Source organism: Anabrus simplex, chromosome 5, assembly GCF_040414725.1.
Source record: "Anabrus simplex isolate iqAnaSimp1 chromosome 5, ASM4041472v1, whole genome shotgun sequence".
Taxonomy (NCBI): domain Eukaryota; kingdom Metazoa; phylum Arthropoda; class Insecta; order Orthoptera; family Tettigoniidae; genus Anabrus; species Anabrus simplex.
The window spans coordinates 425,632,110-425,654,400 of record NC_090269.1 but is presented as its reverse complement, the minus strand read 5'-3'; the positions used below and the strand labels follow the sequence as shown (position 1 = coordinate 425,654,400).

Genomic DNA, 22,291 nt, shown 5'->3' with positions numbered 1-22,291 from the left:
TAGATTGCATAGCCATAGATCTTTCCAAAGCCTTTGATAGAGTGGAACGTGGATTATTATTAAAGAAATTGGAGGGAATAGGATTGGACGTAAGGGTTACACGTTGGATAAAAACATTTCTAAATTCAAGGGTTCAGAAAGTCAAAGTAGGAAATAATGTATCTCAGGAAGAGAAAGTTTGGAAGGGAATTGCACAGGGTAGTATAATCGGTCCGTTACTTTTCTTAATATACGCAAATGATTTAGGGAACAATATAACATCAAAAATAAGATTGTATGCAGATGACATAATTGTTTATAGGGAAATAAACAACATTGAGGATTGTTCAGAATTACAAAGGGACCTTGAAAGTATCCAACAATGGGTTGAAGAAAATAATATGAAGGTTAATGGAGGCAAATCAACTGTTACAAATTTTACAAACAGGAGCTTTAAAACTGAATTTGAATATACTTTGGATGTGGTAGTTATCCCAAAAGATGGCAAGTGCAAATACTTAGGTGTGAGATTTGAAAGTAATTTGCACTGGAAGGGTCATATTGATGACATTGTTGGGAAAGCATACAGATCGTTACATGTCATAATGAGGCTACTTAAAGGATGCAACAAAGAATTAAAAGAAAAAAGTTACTTGAGTATGGTTTGTCCATTATTGGAATATGCAAACAGTGTTTGGGATCCTCACCAAGAATACCTAATAAAAGAAATAGATAGTGTACAGAGGAAAGCAGCAAGATTTGTAACAGGGGATTTCAGGAGAAAGAGTAGTGTATCAGAAATGTTAAAGGAACTTGGGTGGGAAACTTTAAGTAAGAGAAGGAAGAAAACTAGACTTATAGGATTATATAGAGCCTATACAGGAGAAGCAGCATGGGGAGATATCCGTGAGAGGCTTCAGTTGGAAAATAATTATATCGGCAGGACTGACCACAAATATAAAATTAGAAGGAATTTTAGCAGAAGCGATTGGGGTAAATTTTCATTCATTGGGAAGGGTGTGAAGGAGTGGAACAGTTTACCAGGGGTAGTGTTTGATCCTTTTCCAAAATCTGTACAGATATTCAAGAAGAGAATAAACAGCAACAGAGAAAATAAATGAAGTGTTAGAGGGCATTCGACCAGTGCAGGTTATTTAAATAAAAAAATGTGTGTGAATAAATTAATTCCATCCCCTGGTCTACGGAGTTTGGACAGCCAAAGTAGGGGACTGCCTGTAGGGGTGAAGTACAGTGGGGACTTCGAGGGCCCTGGGACCGCTACGGTAGCTGTGAAGGCCCTTCAGGAACTCTGAAAAGTGGTGGCAAAAGGGGTTCTGGTTAAGACGCAGCAGGTCGTTATGCTGCTTAGGATCCAGAACGGGTAAAAAAAAAAAAAAAAAGTAAATAAATAAATGCAATGTAAATATTAATCTTATACCAGTTTTATAGTATCATTTGAAGTAATTCCACATACTGTATATCAGTTGACTATATTTGTAAGTAGTACAGGAGATATTATAAGTAGAATTTTGTAAACAATATAAATTTATTAAGGATGAGCTGTGTGTTTAATAGAAAACATTGTTAGCGTAAATTGTATAATATTGTATTATAAGAAAATTTTCTTCTCTTGTTAATTTAATATTTAGTGCTTGACTATAATGTATTTTAGTGTACCATTTGCCACCGAGGTAGACACCTCATTTGCAAATAAAGAGATTTTGATTTGATTTGAAAATTGATGACCTATTTAGATATTCCTCCATAGAATAAAAACAATGATATGTGAGATATGTCTTGAATAATCTTTCAAGAGTTTTTGTTGTGGGGGGGGGGGGGATATTTTCTGTCCTGTGGTATTTTATTGTATAATTTGATCCGTATGTGAAATGTTCAATTTTTGATACATGCTTGCATTTGTGTGTAAGATACGATTGTTTTTTTGTACCTTGTGTTATGGTCTTGAATACAACTATTCATTTTTAGGGAACTCTCTTTATCTATTAAATTATGTTTAAACAGAATACTTTCAAAAATAGAAATACAGCGTAATGGGAGGATGTTTAAAGTCTTGAATAGAGGTCTGCAAGGATATCTAGTTTTAACATTCATCATAATTCTAATTGCTTTCTTTTGAATCCTGAAGGGACTCAAAACATCTGGTGGCATACAGTAAAACTTCATTAAGACGTTTCTGCAACGAACAAGGAAAAAATAATGTGTTAAGCACGAAAACGTTCTATTGAATATACGAATAAAAACTATCCAGCAGGAATATGGAAACACTAGATATGATTTTTTTCGAACATGAGGGCATTTTACATCGTGTATCCACAGGTACAGTGAAAATTATACCTCCAATTTCTAAATACAGTGGAACTTCGATTCTCCGTTTTTGGAGGGACCACAGAAAAAAACGTACAACATGGGCAAACTGAAAATCTGGGAATGAATGATCCATAAAAAATTTGGCTAAACATCACAAAAATGAAATATTATAATTATAATCTTTCAAACACCCTTATACCAAAGCAAACTACAGCCCCAATGGGCCTTCTGCCTACCGAGCGACCGCTGCTCTTTCCGAAGGCCTGGATATTACGATGTGACACAGGGTCAGTGGGACGAATTCTCTCGGCCATTATTCCTTGCTCTCTAGACCGGGGTCGCCATCTCACCATTCGATAGCTTCTCAATTAGAGGTAATTGTAGAATGAGTGAACCTGGAACCAGCCCTTATATCCAGGTAAAAAATGCCTGATTTGGCCGGGAATCGAACCCGGACCCTCTGAGTGAGAGGCAGGCAAGTTAGGCGGTGGGGGCGGTTTCAAAATATTAATTACCGCTACGCGACTTAAAAATCTCCAAACTTTACATTCAGTTTTACCGGGGAAACTTTGTTAGTTTCCACTGAAATCTTCTTTCAGTCCAGCAATTTTGATCAGCCAAACTCTTCAAAAAATCTAATACCTGTAATGCCAAGCCAAACAACAGTTGACCACAAGTAGTTTTTAATTTTCTAATCTAATAAAATAAAGCACATTAGATATAAAAGCACCCAACATGATGGCGAAATCCCTTTTCTTAATCTTTCATTGTAATTTCGTCACCGGTATGCTGTTTGTAGTCAGTTTATGGAATTCTTGTACCATGAAAATTAGGCCTGCATTGTCTTTTAAAGGTTATTTTGAACTCGAGAACATGGTTTTGAATGTAAGTATCGATTCTCAAGTTCTCCTATGCATTATATTCAATTCTGCCCGTCACTTATCAGAATCAAATTGGAAAGAGAAAACATATCATCAAACTTAAGAAATTACGGTTGTTTATGACCTTGAGCTCAGCTGGAAAGTGCACTCGCTGTACAGGTCGGAACGAATGCGAAGTGATACAAACTTTTTAAATGTAACGTGTGCAAATAAAACGACTGCGGTTTTTATAACATTTTAACACAAAAACGTGAAATTCCCAGTCTTATATTAGGACCAAAACAGTAATAGGCTATCCCAAAACCTCCCATGTCTTTGTGTATGTAAAGTGCAACATCTGTTCTGGTCTCGATAACATAATAGTATACGATAATATTAAAATACTAAATTTATGTCCGACTCGTTGGCTGAACGGTCAGCGTACTGGCCTTCGGTTCAGAGGGTCCCGTGTTCGATTCCTGGCCGGGTCGGGGATTTTAACCTTAATTGGTTAATTCCAATGGCACGGGGGCTGGGTGTATGTGCTGTCTTCATCATCATTTCATCCTCATCACGACGCGCAGGTCACCTACGGGTGTCAAATAGAAAGACCTGCACGTGGCGAGCCGAACCCATCCTGGGATTTCCCGACACTAAAAGCCATACGACATTTCATTTCACTAAATTTATGTTACTTAAGAAGGAGTTTCGATTCCTGCCTGAAAGCCTAGTGACTACAGTGCCTTGAGGGAAATGCCAAAAACCTGTTCAGTGATACACTCGAAAAAATAAACATCTAACCCGGGACATAATGTTGACGTTTTGCTAGTACGAACATTTTACTAGACTCGGTCTGTCTTCTGGTAGAGCTGTCTAAATGCGTTCTGTTTCCTTCCAATTGTAGTGGACACTCCCTGCTTTATGATTTCTGAGAATTCTCTAAACATTACCACCCGAATGCGATGCTAAGATTGTCTCTTAGGCAAGTTCACCGCCGATCACTTTTCCAGTACAGTACTTCCTCTAATTACCGCAATGACAGGACGTTAACACCAAGATCCGCAAGTATGCCGGAGCTGTCCTTTCGTGAGATACAGTTTCTTGAAAAACACATGATCAAGGATTTAGTGATGGTGGGACTGAAATTTCTGGACGGTTGATCCAGGAAATCATTTCTTCCAGGAATGGATAATGCAGGATTTTTACAATGTGATTTAATTACGATGCTCGTGGGACCACGTAATTTGAATTAATAATACAGGAAAACGTAGTTTCCTGGAACGTATAATCGAGGTTCTACTGTATTCTATAATATCGTAATTCATCTTTTGGCCCTTTTTTGTGTACTGGAATGACTTACAAAAGCTTTAATTCTTCAAGTCCGGGCGAGTTGGTCATGCGGCTGTGAGCTTGCATCCGGGAGGCAGTGGGTTCGAATCCCACTGTCGGCAGCCCTGAAGATGGTTTTCCGTGGTTTCCCGTTTTCACACCAGGCAAATGCTGGGGCTGTACCTTAATTAAGGCCACAGCTGTTTCCTTCCAACTTCTAGTCCTTTCCTATACCATCGTCGCCATAAGACCTATATGTGAGGGAAAAAAATTTCTTTTCAGTTCCTTTGTAGGTATTCTCACCTCATCCAATGTCACGTGATTTAAAAACAAAGATTCACTGCATGTATTAAATGTTTGTGTAGCTAGTTGGTATTTCCCCAGTCATTTTTCATCAATCTCCAAAAAACTAGTTGTTGAAAGTATTTCCAATTTCTTCAGGGTTCTAAATCACTTCATTATCACATGCCGGTGTGATATTATTAACTGTTTTCCTCTTTATTGCATCCCACAAAGCCCTGATCTTATTAGACGATCTGGCAATGAGTTTTATCATTATGCATTTTCTTTGGTAGTCTTATTACTTTCTGTAGTATACTGGTGTCTTCTTTTTCTACCGCTTTTTCCACACCTGTAGGGTTGCGGGTGCGAACAGTGTCGCACATGCGGATTTGGCCCTCTTTTACGGCCGGATGCCCTTCTTACGCCAACCCTATATGGAAGGATGTAATCACTATTGCGTGTTTCTGTAGTGGTTGGTAGTGTAGTGTGTTGTCTGAATATGAAGAGGAAAGTGTTGGGACAAACACAAACACCCAGTCCCCGGGCCAGAAGAATTAATCAAAGAATTAAAATCCCCGACCCGGCTGGGAATCGAACCCGGGTCCCTCTGAACTGAAAGCCACAAAGCTGACCATTCAGCCAGTGAGTCGGACCTGTATTATAGTGGTGTATTTTTGTAGTATATGTGGAATTCAGGTGTTGTATTGTATGCATACAGCGTGAATCATCTAAAACTTGCACCCCAAATATTTCTGGAATGGAAGGTTCTATGAATGTGCTGTTTTCACAGAAATTAGTGTGACCAAGGTCTTATAATTGTAGCCTATACAAAGATTTTAATACGGTAACTAATAGAATGTATATTTATTTTAGAAAGTTACATTTTTTCAAGTAGAACAATGCCTATGGATGAATACAGATGGTAAAAGACTAGAAGCATAGGACAGTAGCTATATTTTGAGAATATAAGCATAAGAAGTTGACTTGTACACCAAAAGAACACATTATACAGTATATCTTTAAGATTTATTTTTATTTTCTCAAAAAAGAATGGCACCTGCCTTACATATAAAGTGACCATTGTGACCCAGGTAAAAATACAAGACGTAGTGTAGCATAAGAGAGAAACAGTTCCTAACCAAATACATTATTTTATATATTGTTTATACATATGATTATGAAAGTTATCCACATAATTCTTCAAAATTTCCCTTAGAATATCCTTGTACTGCTGGTGTCACACAAACCAGTATTTTGCAGCTAGAAGGATGTCCCACGCGTACCAAAGACGAAACCCCAACTTCCATATTCTGTCTCTAACTTGGGTGAGGATTACGTAGTTGATAAATAGCTTCTTTTCATTACCATCTTCTGTAGCCTGCTGTACAAATTAAACAGTTTTTCTTTCTCTTTTTTTTTTTGCTACGGGCTTTACGTCGCGCCGACACACATAGGTCTTATGGCGACGATGGGATAGGAAAGGCCTAGGAGTTGGAAGCGGCCGTGGCCTTAATTAAGGTACAGCCCCAGCATTTGCCTGGTGTGAAAATGGAAAACCACGGAAAACCATTTTCAGGGCTGCCGATAGTGGGATTCGAACCTACTATCTCCCGGATGCAAGCTCACAGCTGCGCGCCTCTACGCGCACGGCCAACTCGCCCGGTGTTAAACAGTTCAACAGAAGATCTTTGGTGTGAGACTGAAATCAACAGTTACATAGCTTTTATCTATTTGATGCTTGGTAGCTTAAATCTTGAACTTCTAACATGCAGGGCATGACATTATTATTCCCCAACTAGCCAGGTTAGCATTCATCTCTTCTCTTCAGCTGACTTAGTCTCACATTCTTGTACATTCTGATTTCAGAGCTTGCAGGAATAATTTTAGATTTAGGTCTCCTGTAAGTTTTGCTGTACTCGGTGTGAGTCAGTTTTTAGGGGAAGCATGATATAAGCATTTAAAAAGTTGATTCTGATAGTAAACTCATTAGGCATTAGGAACTGTACCAGTCACCATTCTGGTGACCTACTCGCCTGCAGAGGTATAGCAGCCAGCAGGAAAAAAGATCTACACCACCTGCAAGATGTGGTCAACAACTTGCCAAAATGTGGCATGCTGTTTTTGGCAGATGATTTTAACTCTCAAATTGGGAAAGATTTTGGAATAGGAGGATGTGATGGGAAAATTTGGTTATGGTCATCTGAATGATGCTTGCGTGCAATAGTTGATTTAAACATAAATCTAATCACAAAATAACCTGGTACTCAAGTGTCCATAATGCTGCATATCTGGTCAACTACTTCCTTATTAGCCAATGATTTTGATCATCAATACAGGATGTGAAAGTAGTCAGAGAAAATTAAATTGGACCAGGCCTTTGTTTACTCAAATGCAAGTTTCAAATGAAATTGAAAGCCACGAGATGACTTCATACTGAACCTCTGTATCAGAATCGCTTATTGATGTCAGCAATATCAGATGGATTTCCAAATCAAATTGTCTAAACAATTTGCCCTACAGTTTTTCAAAATGTTACAGAAGTGGATGAGTTATGGAATGAAATTTGAAAGACACAGTAGCAGCCATCTGTCCAAAACTTGAAAGAAAGCACCACTGCAAATGGATTTCCAGCAACACAATAGACCTACTACAAAAGCAAAACCAGGCCAAATACACCAACGAAGCATTGGGAAAACAACTAACCAAATGGATACAAACAAGTCTGAAGCAGAAGAGTTAAGCCTACAGGGACAACATATCTGCTGGTACAGAGGAAGCTGCAGGTTTTGGTGGTCGAAGAATTTTATTCATGACTCTCAGAATGCACAATGGCAAGCGCAAACATGTTATTACCAGCATTCGATTTGAAAGTGGAAAGGGGGAACTTAAATGTTGGGAACAATATTTTGACTTATTGCTCAATTGTGAACCACCTCCCCAGCAATGTCCAGATCTGATCATTACAGATGTCTCAGCTAAGATGGAAATAGAACAAGGTATGAAGCAACTAAAGAACAACATGGCCGCAGGACCAGATAATATTACATTTGAGTCCATCAAGGTGAGAGGCACTGCGGTTGTGGATGTATTACGCAAGCTATTTGCTATAATCTGATATGGAGGTAAGGTGCCATCAGAATGGACACAAGCAGACATTGCTCCACTCTTCAAGAAAGGGGATAAAACAAGGTGCAAAAATTACTAAGAAATCAGCTTACACTCAAGATCACGACTCAGATATTGACATCTCATCTGCAGCCAATGCATGAGGAGACAACAAGAGAACAACAGTGTGGCTTTGGGCCAAGCAGAGATTGCATTGATCAAATATTTTCAGTTTGACAGGTCCTAGAAGAGCACATAAGATGCAGCAAAAAAGCTGTTGCTGTATTTATTGATTTTGAAAGCTCTTTTAATAGGAACTCTTTGTGGAGGGGGGTGGGTGTGTGTGTGTTTTTTGTTTTGATTTTCAAAAATTCTATCAGGATTGCTTGCAGAAGTGTAAATAGTGTATTTGTAGAAGAGAGAAATGTGGTAGTTGAAAGGAGATTTAAGTTAACCTGTGAGTGCATAAGTCATTTTTTGTACAGATTTACATTAGCCAGGCCTGCGAGGCCCACATTTGAGTTATAGAAAAAATAATGATTTGAGGTCAATAATAACAATAAGAATGAAATATTAATATTTTACTACATTTATTGAAGTTTAGAAATGGAAATTTAACAACCACATCTGGAAATAAATGAAATGAGCATGAAAAGATATCAAACTGAGCGAATTAAAAACAGATTTATGAGACACGTGATACCCTGGCACACTCATATATACTCGTCACAAACCAATGAGCTATGTTCTTTGCAAACTGATTTCTGGCTTCGTCCACATACCATTCTTGATTTTCAATCTACATTTTGGGGACACTTGTAGCATCTATTACGCATTTTAACTTTTGGGCCAGCCGCATTGATTGGATGTTTCTTCAGCAAACTGTAAATCGCATAGAATCATAGAGTCCTTTGTAGCCTTTCTCAGATCTTTCGTTTTGGACCTTTCAATGCTGTTTGGAAATATAAGTTGTTTAGCAAGGTTTTTCAGATATAACTTCCTCTTCCTTTTCAAAAATGTGTTCCAAGTGTGGGTGCTGAGATTCAAAATAGGAAGGTACTGAGACAGGCTACGTCCAATATGTTAAAAAATAATGCTAACGGCCAATTTCTTCAGAAACAGTCATTATCCCTCTGACAGGTCTGCCAGTAAATTTTATGACGTTTTGTGCGGGAGTCCTTGATGACGTGATAAATCTCATTAATTCCGGACAAACCTAAAAAATCGAAATATGCCGCTTTCACCTACACAAACCCAGGCCTATTTCAAATCACCAACCCCCTAAAGAAATATGACATCAACATCGCCCATAAAACCCGATACACGAACCGTAATATTTTTCTCAGTTCTAACATAGTTAACAGTAATCACACTAAATTCTCGAACTCTGGTGTCTATAGACTTAAATGTACTCATTGTGATTTTTCATACATCGGACAAACCGGACGCAGTTTTTTGACTAGGTATCTTGAACATTACAACGCCTCAAAACACAAAAAATATTCCGCCATGAGTATTCACATGGAAGAAACCGGCCACAGTTTTACGACGATTGAAAAAGATCTTCAAATCCTAAAATACGTCAGTAAAAGCAAACTAATGACAGAGTTCGAGAACATTTACATATCCTTGGACCAACATTTCAATGGAAATCAAAACTTAAACAAAATTTCAGAAATCAAAAGTCCATTAATTGAGAAAATCCCGGAATTACTCTCTTTTTTTAATATAAATAACAACAACTTTATGAACATTTTTAATTATCCAACCGCTAAGAGCATTTCCTCAGTAACAACAGTTTCTACTCCACCACCCTCCCATCTGACACCCCCTCCACGAACATCTAGCGCGTCTAAAGAATCAGCTACTTCCCCTCCTCACATGACTCACTCCCCGCCTCTACGTATACACACATATAACACGAGAAGCAATAACAAAGCCGCTTGCCAGTTTGCCTCACGCAGCTAACGTCAGCGGACACTCCCTTTCTATCACAGTAGGTAAGCTTCCTTTTTCAATTTTCTCTTTCTCTCCCTTTTAATTTTCGTCTTAACATGGCCTCAATTCCCCCTTTTTTCTTCTTTTCAGATTTAAAAATTTAAAGTTCATGCTTTCAACATTATCCACACGTCACATACGGACATATTTTAGTGCCTACAGTATTATCTGTCTCAACCCAACACAATTCACTAGAGGCAATAACAAGTGGCCTGCCTTGTCCTATTCACGCTGTTACCGCTAGCAAATATTTTCACCGGTCTAATGGGTAAGCTTTCCCCTTTTACTATTTCCATCCCCTTTTTATTCTCGTTTTAAACATTACTTCACTCTTCCATTTTTCTTTCTTTTCAGATTTCAAACTTCCAGTTTGTACCCAACAACTCTACAATTAATCCACGCTTCAAACATCGAAGTCTTTTTAATGTCTACTATTACATCTTTTCTAATTTAATAACCCTTATGATTGTTTTTACTTTTCAGATTATCAATATTCATTGTACTTTATGAAAAATTCTTGATGCTAATCATTATACTATGTTACAGTCTAATTTTAATACTATACAACTACTTTTATCACAATTTTACCATTCTTTTAATATAAGGACATTTTTAACCATTTAAATAAACTCAGGGCCCTGACCTTAGGCTTTGTTATTTATAGCTGATGATGTTCGCAAAGACAAACGAAACATGTCCTATTAACCAATGTACCTCATGAATATTTTATAAATAATTGAGTGCATTATCTTTGTATTGAATAGGTGGTTATAAAATAAAAAGTTTTTAACTTTAGTCCTTGATGACACCGGAGGCTCGGCTTTCCATTCTCTCCCTGATTTATCAAGTCTTGATTCAGGTAAGGTAAGGTACCAAAAGTTGACCTCTTCCTCTTCTAACAGCTTTTATTGGATCTTTAGACTCACTGTCAGGTAATAATACACGAAAATCACTTGATCCACTGTCGCCTGGGTGAAAATCTTTATCATTAGTAGAGTCATCAAAATTGTCTTTGCTGTCTCCTCTTGGCAAATTATCATCATCATTTTGCAACTGCTGTATTTCCTCTTCACATAGTATCTTGGCCATAGTGCCATAGAAATCTAAATATGAATAAAGAAGTGTATAGTAGAAGATATCCCAACATCACAAAATTTACAGTAACCCAAGTAGTTTTCATAAAGGAAAGTTATTGTTATCAATACTGATCTGTAATGTAGGTAGAAAATCGTGACCGAAATCATAAAGCACAGAAACATTACTGTTATTTTGAGTATATGAAATATTTGGCTGAAGATGGCCACTAAGTGGCTGAAACTAGTCCAAAGACTGATGTAATATGACACCGAGGTGTCATATTTATTCGTCTTCCCCTCCTCCAAACGTTTTGGTTGTGGGCTAATCGCCGCTGAAATTAGTGTCAAACTATCTTCATTCCCTTTCTTTCCCACTTCTGTTTAAGTTAATACACATGTACTCTGAGCATAGCGCGCATTATCTTCATTGAAGCTACGGGAAGAAAAGCTCGTTGTACGTGCTGACCTCTACACGGAGTGTTCGTACTGCGATGCTCCGCCCCCTAACCAATTAGAGCTCTCTGCTGCGAAAGCTCTTCATCATTCATCCTTGCTCAGTGTGAGAGCGGCTATTATAGTGTTGCGAGTAGTTGGAGATGGACCTGTGTTCCGTGTATCTCATGTGCGAGAGGATTTCGGCGTGTATCATGGACTGCGGCTGAAGAAAATTGTGAGAGGGCTCTTCTCTTGCCCTCAATATGTTTCTGATGTAATCTTCATCTTGGGAGTGTCGCCAGACTGTATGTTTTTTTTAAATTTTCCTTATGGCTTTATCATCAACTACGTGAGTATTAAAATGGTGCTATGGCGTAATCTCAATTCTGAATTTCCTTCCGTCCCTTCATGAAATGGAACTTCTTATAGTATGGATCCACCTTGAAAATTTACTGGATTATGTGGTGTGTGGGACTTTAAATTGCTTTCAGTCTCCTCCTCTCGGCTTAACTTTTAAAAAAAAATTGTATTCTAACTATCATTCGGGTTCGTTGTAATAGAAATGTTCACGGTATTGATTCTGCACTGATAGTATTGTGATATTGATCTGGGGTGAAGCTGAATGATGATCTAAATTATAAAAGAAAAAAATTGGACAGATACCGAACTATTTTAATTATGTTTGCTACCAAGTTACCCCACTAGGTAAAGTTCTGACTCGTTTGAGTTCTAACCAAGAGGATGGTAATTTTTATTAAAATTTTCTCTGTCTTTATTTTAATTTTCTTGATTCATTCTTGTTCTTTTCGTGTAAAATTTATTCTTTTCTCCTTCCTTGTTCGGGCTACTGTTTCCGTGGTAACCCTTGGTACATGGCGTTCGTGTGTTGCTATGACGACGGGTGATTATTGAGATTGTTGATGAAAAAAAAAAAGGGGGTGGGGATGATGATGTTTTCTGCTTATCTCGGGGATTAACTATCTTGTGTTTTGATTCTATTTTATTGTATGATTTCCCCTTGCTATTATGAAATTTTGTGCTCGCATTTGAGCTATTTAATTTTAAAATTCTGTTTTAATTGCTACCTGTGTGAAGCATCGTTGTGTTAATTCTATCTGGACTGCTGGTAATCCTTCCTGATGGATAGAACTCCGTTGTTAAAGTAGTAATATTTTAAAGAATTATTATAAACAAATAATTATTTTAATTATCCTATTTCCTCTAGTATGATGAGGCCTCCATGACATTAATTTATGTTATGACTAGTTCATTTTCCTTTGCATTGGTCAACCACGATTTGTCGTTATCTTTTCCTTTGGTATGCTAATTTAACTTAATTTTGACTGTATCTTTTTTTTAATTTTCCTGCGTTGACGCTTTCCCTGTTACTATTTCAATTTATTTTATTTATTAAATAAATCCTATTTATTTCCTTTTCAAAAAGAGATGTTCTTCTTTTAAATAGTTGGCAATCTGATACCAGGTACCTTTATTATTTTCCATGGGTTTTGATGAGACACTCTTCCATCAGTTCAGGTAAGTCTCTTTCTGGTTTGTTTTGGTGATGTTTGAGGGTGTCTGATTACGCTTCCTGTTTGCCTTTTGAACTAGCTCATTTGTGTACCAGCTAGTTTGTTTTCATTTATTTTACTGCCATTATCGTAGTGGTTGTGTTTTTGTCTACATAACGGGACAAATATCACTTACTTGATATATTGTATTGAAAAGGTGGACCCTCTTGTCAATTTATTTCTTATAATTGCACTTCAGTACAGATCAAAAATGAAATTTATAGCTTATAATTAATTACTTTGAATGTCGTAGGCGAAGTGAAAAACTACCAAAATGTTATGGTATTCAGAACAGTGCTAAGTAGTATACATACTTTTACGCTAATTAGCTAATATGCAATATTTCAACAGTTCCAGGACTGTTCTCAAGCTGGAGCAGGTTGTCGCTGAAATTCTAAATGATGCCAGTTATTGTTGACGAGGTTCAAAAATAAATTTCCCTTTTAATTTGAAAAGGGGCGTCAAAGGCCCAGCTCTTGTAAATGTGTGGTAACTTACAATAAAGCGAGATTGTTGTTCAGTCATCAGCAGTAATGGTTTATTGGTGCCATTATTGTTTCCTTCATTAACTGTGTGAGGAATATTGGGAACTTCACGTGGATGATCTGAATGCTTTTAACACAAACGATTAATAAATCACCCTCCGGGCCTGTTATGTACTCTAGGGTTAACTAGATTGTAGATAAACCTTTAACAATTTTTAAAAATAAATTATTTTTTTGAACAGATCTTGTACGTACTTTGCATATACTTGATATGTACCATTCGTATCTCTTGTGCAATGAGAAGGATGTATCTGGATATTAAATAATAATTTGTGTTTGTTATAGGCTATTAAAATGCTGCACTTTGAGAAGGGAAAGAAAAACAAGACTAACCTACATTTCCTGGTGGGTGGGAGAGTCCTCAAATATCTTGCCAACTGTTTGGACAGAGAGCAGAAGATGACTGCCTTACTTAAGTGAGTGAAACATCCCTGTTCAGTTTACAGTGTTACTAAGTGATGGAAGGAAGGGAATCAGAAGAACACTACAGAGAGATTGAAGGCTTGAAGACTTAACTCAGTGGTACAGTAGAACCTTGTTAAGTTAGAGCAGTTGAGAATGGAACCAATTAGGGATAATAAAAATCCAGATTTGTCGGAAAATATGGGAGAAATCAATAGAAATCATCATACATACTTTCAGAAAATTTTCTTTATAATGAACAAATCACATTTGAAACATATTTATGACATTATCAGACATAACAAACACATTCACAATAGAGTTTATTACTTGGAAAAGTAACTTGTAATCTTCTGCTGATTCAGTTTGCAGTATCGCTTGTGAGGCGCATAATCACATATTTTTTTAGCTTGAGAAACCCGACCAGTATTCTCTCTGCTTGCTGCCCAAAATAGACCTTTATTTTATCTAGCTGAAACCTTGCTTCTGCGTGATTTGTAATTGCTGGGTGTTCAGTATCATTAACAGCATCTAAGCAGCCGTCACTTTTCTGAAACAAATCCATAAATTCTTCAGGCTGGGCTTACTTTGCTTGTAATTTTGCACAAAATGCCTTTTTTATTTTCTAAAATTGTTATTTGTAAATTTTAGCTCTCTCCCGCTGTAATTATTGTGCAAAGCTTTTAAGCTTTCCTTTTTTATTTGTTCCTGTAAATCAGTCCATGTTATCGTGAGATCCAATTAAAAGGGGGCCGTCTTAACAAGATTCTGTTGTATCTCTGACATTTCGTTCCATTAAACCCAAGTATATGTGAATAACACAAATTATGTCATCCTTCTGCACCTCATGATAACTTATTCCAGTAATTGTAATTATAATATGTTTTCCCTCTTAACATGGCAACTGGTAAATTGTGGTAGGCATTTTAAAGAACTTAACTGTTTCAGATATCTAGGATCCATGACAACTCTGAAGAATGAAATAAAACAAGAAATTAAAACCAGGATTGCTGCATTAACAGACACTATCACTAGTACAGTTATGTTACTCCCTCCTTATGTCAAAAACTAAATTATTATTTATTTGTATTGTTTCAGGAATGGTCCAAGTTTACATGCTGAGCTTGTAGATAAATTACAGAAGTCCCTGAAAGTAACCAACAAGGTTTGTAACATTAGTTATCTACATTCATAATACTGAAGAGAGAGAGGTAGGGGGGGGGGTTTGCTACCTTATTAATAGGTAATTTTGGAACCCATGTCAGATATTTGTCACATGTAGTCAAAATGATGATCGTGATCAGTTTCTAAACATCACAAACAATAAGTCATTTACTAAGAAAGTAATAGTTTTCACACTCACTCTGGCAAGTATTGCAGACATACATTTATGTAGCTATGAAATTTTAACACTGATAGCACAAACTTGCTTGCCTAATGCATAGGATATAAATGTCAGCATTTATATTTAAGCCCATTTCTATTCCAGTGTCATTTAGCTTGTCTAGAAATAGCTGTAAGCTCTCAATACTCTCAGTGAGGATTACCATATCAACTGACATCGTAGTTTGCTTATTATTTCTACATGTTAGACCCCTTTAAACAACAAGCAGCATCATTATTTCTCCACCGACTCTTACTCCCACTTCTGTATCTCCTAGTATTTTCTTGAAAATAGCATCAGAGTGTAGGTTGAACCGTAAATGGATCAACACCCATCCTTGCCAGGCTCCTCGACGAATGTCCAAGTCGTTTTCCTTTTAAAATAACTGTTAGGCTTTTTAGCTTTCATTTATACGCTAGAATGAACAATAGATTTATGACTAAACCTGATATTGAGCAAGTATTTGTATTCATCGGTGCTGTTTTAGAAATATAGTGTTCTTTACTTAATTATATCAGCTGTTCAGTAATGTGTTTTTCTGTATGATGGTAATTCACGCTTAATTGTAGCCATGGGACTGTCGGTGGCACAATAAGTTTTTCTTCTTCCTGGCCTTTTTCTTTTTTCAATTCCTTGGGGTTGGCAGAGAGGGTGGTGGTGGTGGTGGTGGTGGTGATGGTGATGATGGTTATTGGTTTAAGAGGGAGTACAACTGGACAACCGTCCTCTGGCAGAGAGAGAGAGTGTATTTATCTATATGATTTGCTGCCGGATGCCCCTCCTGATGTGAATGCAGTGTTGAGGGCTGGATCACTATTGTGTATTTCTGTGATGGTTGGCAGTGTGATAAGTTGTTTGTAAATGTGTATTGAGACAAACATGAACAGCTAGTCTCCAAGCTGGAGGAATTTAACCATTCATAAACAAAATAATGAAAATATGTGGCCAGCTGGGAATTGGACTTTGTGCCCCCTGAACCGAAAACCAGTACACCCCTATCACCACCACCACCATCATCACCACCACTACCTCCACAGGAAATCAGTGTTTCTGGAAGAGTGGTCTACATGCAGACCTTCAGTCCTTGCTATGAAGCAGCTAATGTCCAGAAGACTAGCATATGAAGAAGCAGCCCAAAGGTGGAATGGGTATGAGAATGGCAAGAGGCAAAGCTTCAGCAGTCCTTCTGCTGAAATGCCTAGTTTCCATCAACCAAGGCTGATATGATTACAGCTAAACCAATACCGTACTAGGTGAAGAATATGCAACCATCTTAAGCACAAGTAGGATTTCTGTTTGGAAAAATCTATGTGACTGTGGTGCGTTCCAGACAGTACACCACATAGCACTAGAATGCCCCAGAAAAGGATTTCCTGGTGGGCTATAGGTCCTAAATAGAGAGGAGGAGGAGGAGGGAGCCATTGCACAGATAAAGTCCTGTGACTTAATTGTCTGATTTTGGATGGTTTCCTGTTTGTATATCGTCACGCCTAGAACAACCACTATGTGATATATACAAGTTAAGAACCCTGACCAGAGAGGTTCTTTCTTCTGAGGTTCAGTATTGCATGAACAATGTCAACGAATTTTTGTTCTAAGCAATACATGTGTTGCACATCAGTACTTCTCCGAAAACATTGTCACATAACGGTATTTCAAGGCACGACGATATATTAACCCTTAGCGGACACATTTTTTTTCTTGTGTATTCCTGCACTAGTCGTATTTTTTTTCTTAAAAAAGCTTCATATATTTACATTGAAGATATAATGAAGATACAAAGTCTGACTCACAACATTATGAATTAATTTATCACTCTAGGTACACACTATAAGCAATAAACATGTACAGTAGTTGAAAGACAGTTTGCCCCTTTTCTACTTATATTTCTTCTCCATGTGGTACTTTTCGAAGCATTCATTTGTATTTTTTATCTTGCATAGCGGTTAGTCTCATCAACAATTTGTTGTACCAATTCTTCCGTAAAAAATAGTGTAAACAATCCAACAGGAGTAAATGGTTTCTTACCTGCGGGAGGTGAGAAACTACTAATAAAAATGTGTGGTTTCTTTACAAAGTTCGGATCAGCTGGGCGATAAACTCTTCAACCATTGTCTGGTTCACTACAATTTGTATTGCTTTCATTATCGCTTTCAACTACTTCCATTTCTCTAGAATTGTCATCATTGCTCTCAGAAACATCAAACTCACTGTCCATAACTGATAATTCATAATCACTGCTGTCAGTTGCATGTAAGAAACAAGCTATATCAGATGAAGTACCACTATCCTATCTGCACGCCGCCATTTTCACAGCTGACTAATGTAAACAACAGCTCGTTCTTTATTCACCTGTAAAACTCGTAAAACAAAGTTTTCATGCATCTAGAAGGCTGTGACATTCCTAAAGTTTCTATACAATAACTATAGATAGCAGCAGCACACATAATTGCTTCACACGCGTATATATTTATCGCAGAAACAGCTGGCGGGTATATCCCGACATACGTCCAGAACAGGAAACTGGGATGTCGGGAAATGCCCGACAGTCGTCCGCTAAGGGTTAAGATGATCATGAAAAAGTTTCAGTCCTAAGTTTGATACTACAAAACTCCAGAATGTAAATATTGAAAGTATTGAAAGACTTAAGTGAATAGCTATATAGCCAGACTGAAATGCCGAAGGACACTGAAACCAAGAAACTTACTGGCTCACACAAATGGCTCATAAATACTTTCCACATGGTTGGGCGACATTTGCAACTTTAAGGTGACATTGACCAGGACTAAGCTGAGAAATTTAAGAACAAAAGTTTGCTAAGGTGCTCATGAAATTACTCTCCACCCCCCCTTAAACATACTGGAACAAAACAAAACGTGACATTGTGATTGGGCGCCACTGTAATGCTATTACAGGAATAAATAATAAACTTGGTAGAGTATGAATGAACCCTTTCTCTCAAGGTGGTGGTCACATGCTGACTAGAGCTTTATCTTATCTGACACTATTGAAACCCTGCAAATGAATCTTGCTAGCATGCCAGGTTTTCACTCCATCAATAAAAGTTACCAAAAGTTTATTATTATTTTTTTATTATGTCGACTACACAGTATTTTGTCTTCTAAGTTACTGTTGACTTTGCTAGTGGGCCAGGTAGAAAAATCACCACAAGGCTCAGGAATAGATTTGCAATACGGTTCTTCAGATGTTATATAGATGATTACGGAGTATGGTCACTGAACCTCGTATTGCGGCGATAGCGATATCGTGAAGTCATGTCCGGCTGAGACCGAGAGAATCCCATAGCTGTACAATAAATTGAAGGATTGTGCCTCGAGCTCCGATCATGAGTCCATGGACGGAAATATTATCTAGGTGATATTTATCTTTATAGTAGTTTACAGTTGGCTGGTAAATTGACTTCTTTTCGGCGTCCACCTCTTCGGCCTGGCCAACATGCGACTTGAAGCGTATCGTGGGATCTAAGATTAGTCCTTGCTTGCTAGCTGATTGAAAGGCTATCATGTCAATACGCCTGTTACTCCCGTTGGTAGCTAGGCCAGAGACCTCTTCGTGCACCGTGAAACCGTGATCCCTCAGCGAGGTCGCAATCATGTGTCATATTGTATGATGGCGGGAATTTCTCAATACCTCCCCGTGAGGGCAGGCTCTCAGGACATAGGCAAGAGTTGTCCTGGGACCTTCCTGGCACGGAGCGAACGGCGCACACATTCGCTGTCATCTTGATGGCCTCTCTCCATTCCGCACAGGAGAAGCCTCTGTGATCTTTTATCCATTTGTTCCCTGGCGTGTATTCCCGGAAGAGTCCAACGCCCTTTCCTTTGTGCGGCAACTTCGTCCATGACTGAACTTCTCTGTCTCGTAGTATCTGTCGAACCTTTCTTACATTGGGAAGATGGCTATTTTTGGACATAACTCGATCATTCATTTCTATGCCTAAATCTTGCAAACAAATTGTGCGTTCTTGTTCCAAGTTCCTAGTTGCATTAATGTAGCCGTTATTTGCAAGCGATAATTTATTACAGATGTTAATAAGCTGTAGTTTGGCTTCCCAAGTGGCGCGAAACAAGCCGAGGCCTTTATACTTCCTTTCGGTGTATACCATGTGATCTGGAACGTCTGCTGGTAGTTGTAATAATTCTTTAGTTCCACTCTTTAATATTTTATCCGCATCTGATAGAAAAGTTTGAGGTATCTTATTTAGGGGAGTAACTTGGAGTGGGTAAATAAGAGTAGGTGATATTGAACTATTTAGAATTGAAAATTTCTGGTCAGATTGCAGCAATGGTGAGCTAAGAAGGGTGTCAATCTTGTTTCGCGTCTTGTCGAGTACGGCTTGTGGATCCAGTTTAAGTTCATTGATAAAATTCACACCTTAGTAATGAATCGCACTTCCGTTGCACTGTGATTTAATTTCACAGTCGTCATTATTGATGATATTCTCCTCCGTTAGCCGACCTTTCTTGATAGAAAGACAAGCTGATTTTGAAGCGCTGATGTCCAGGCCGAGTTTCTTAAACCATTCTATGGCGATCCTGGCTAATTCGGCAGCAGATTCAGTGTTTTTCCCAAATATTACCGTATCATCGGCGAAACACATTATAGTGAGGTTAGGCTCCTTGTTTGCAATCGAGTAACCGTAATTCCATGCTAAAGAATCTTCAGATATGATTGGTAGCGATGTTAAATAATGCCGGTGACAAAGGGGAGCCTTGAAGCACACTGCGATTAATTTTGACGGGTTTTGTTCCCTGTTTTCGTGTCTGTATCTGTGTTACATTTCCCTCTTGTAGAGCAATTGTCAGTCTTGTCAGTTTTTCGGGCACTCCGACCGACTCCAGTGTACTCTGGAGGTGCGCATGTCCCATGTTATCAAAAGCTTTGCGAACGTCGAGAAATATAATGAATGCATCGTTCTTTTTTTGCCTAGTGTGCTGTAATGTGGCTTCCAAAATTGAAGTATTTACTAAGGATTAAATGTTATCAAAATATTCTAACAGCAATCACAATATACAGGGTATATCCTCGTTCCCTATTTCACAAACAACACAGTATATCTCGATATTCTTCACTTTAAAAATTTACATTGTACATAGCTTATATGGTACCAAACATACATTATTTACACAACATTCTAACTAGTAAAGACAAGGTGCCACAACCAGCCTTACAATTGGGCTCCACTTATTTCCTAAGTGCATCCCTGAACTGACACAACACACACTTCTTCAATCTTGAGTTCTGGGCCTCTCCTAGTGCCACATCTATACTAATATAATAGAGAGTGCAGATTTTGTGAGTTTGTGTATATCTGGAGTGTAATTCAGAAACTACTGGACTGATTCTAAAAATTCTTTCACTAATAGAAAGATACATTATCCTTCAGTGCTATAGGCTATATTTTATATTGTTAAATATAAGTTTTCACCAACTCCCAAAGGCATTTGAGGGGTGTGGCAGAAATAAAGGCCCTTTGGCACATTATCATAGGATAATATAGGCGAAATATTCAATTTGTCGTACAAGGACAAGACAGAGCTCATTTTAAGCCTTACGACACGTAGAACAAAACTCGGCGAGACCCTATGGGTCCCGAAATGATGTTTTAATGGCCTAAAACAACCGTTTTGGAGATATTGACACTACACTTCCCCGCTCTAAGAATTGGATGCGGAAATGGCCAGCAGTAACCATGGCAACGTCAGCACAAGGATTCTGCAGTAGAATACAGGCCTGGTGTTCGAAGTAGGCACGTGCATAAATGTAGACTAGGCTAAGGAGAGATTCTGCTACGCATATGATTGTCTCAAAAAAAGCATTGTGGGGTAAGCCATCCTTGGGGGTTGTGGTCAGGATGGGGTGGCATATATAAAAAGTCTAAAATGGTGTCGAAACCATTGGTTTCGGGCTCACTGAGATGAACAGTGACACTCTGCATGTCGTTTAAGTCTAAGTTCAGTCCCCATCAGAATGGGGGCGAGAAGGGCTGAAAATAGTCCAAAATGGCCCAGTCTATGGATTTATATTTGTGCAACCCTCTGAGCGGGAGTCAAAGGGGATGAAGTATAAAAGTAATAGAAAATTACCAATATTAAAGTAGAATCAATAATTTTTGGCGTCACAGATGAATATTGACACTTCAGATATTGTTTAAGTCCAAGTTCACCCACATCGGCATGGGGATGAGAAGGGGTGAAAAATAAAATATCCAGAATAACAGAGAGATTAATGCATGTTCCAGCATAGCTTTCAAACAAACAAACAATAACTGTAGGGGCAGGACTCCCCTAACACCGTGACTCTTTGGATGCCATTAAGTCATACTTCAGGCCCAGTCGGAATGGAGGATAAGAAGGGCTGAAAAAAATAATGTCCAAAATGACGAAGATTATGGATGTATGTGTTATATACCAGCATAGCTCTCAACTAAAATTGGTGCACACATGACTTACTATACTATCCGGAAAAAAATTACGTGGGTTATGATACCCCTAGCAACCCTGGCAGAGGGGATGATACTAAAAAATAATTGAAAACGACTAATATTACTGTCGAATCCATAGTTTGTGGGGTTGCTTAGATGAATACTGATACTCCGGATGCCTTTAAGTTGAATGTCATACCACATCACAACTCTCAAAAAAACTCGGTATGAATATGAGTTTCTATCTCGTAAAGATACTGTAGGGGTAAGACCTGGGGGAGGGGGTGACATGTAAAATAATCAAAAACAGCTGATATTAATGTCGAATCCATAGTTTTCAGGGTCACTGAGATGAATAGTGGTACTCCGGATGTCGTTTAAGTCCAAGTTCAGCACCCATCGGCATGGTAATTTAGAAGGGGTGATAAAGAAATTGTCCAAATTCCCTGAGATTAATGTTGTTTACATAGTTGATTAGCAACAGTCTCAGTGAGAGTTGGAATTGTGTACATTGTATCTATAATGCGATGCGTAAATACATTACATTATAAC

General features: G+C 38.1%; 1 protein-coding gene across 3 annotated transcripts in view; it reads left to right on the top strand.

Moving 5' to 3' along the window:
* Window positions 1–22,291, top strand: part of LOC136874196 (alanyl-tRNA editing protein Aarsd1) — a 142,002-nt gene that overhangs the window by 82,170 nt on the left and 37,541 nt on the right. For all 3 annotated transcript variants that reach the window (XM_067147808.2, XM_067147810.2, XM_067147809.2), the window contains exons 7-8: window positions 13,794–13,924; window positions 15,009–15,075. In XM_067147808.2, the coding sequence (XP_067003909.2) occupies window positions 13,794–13,924; window positions 15,009–15,075 (198 nt within the window). The remainder of the gene's footprint in view (window positions 1–13,793; window positions 13,925–15,008; window positions 15,076–22,291) is intronic.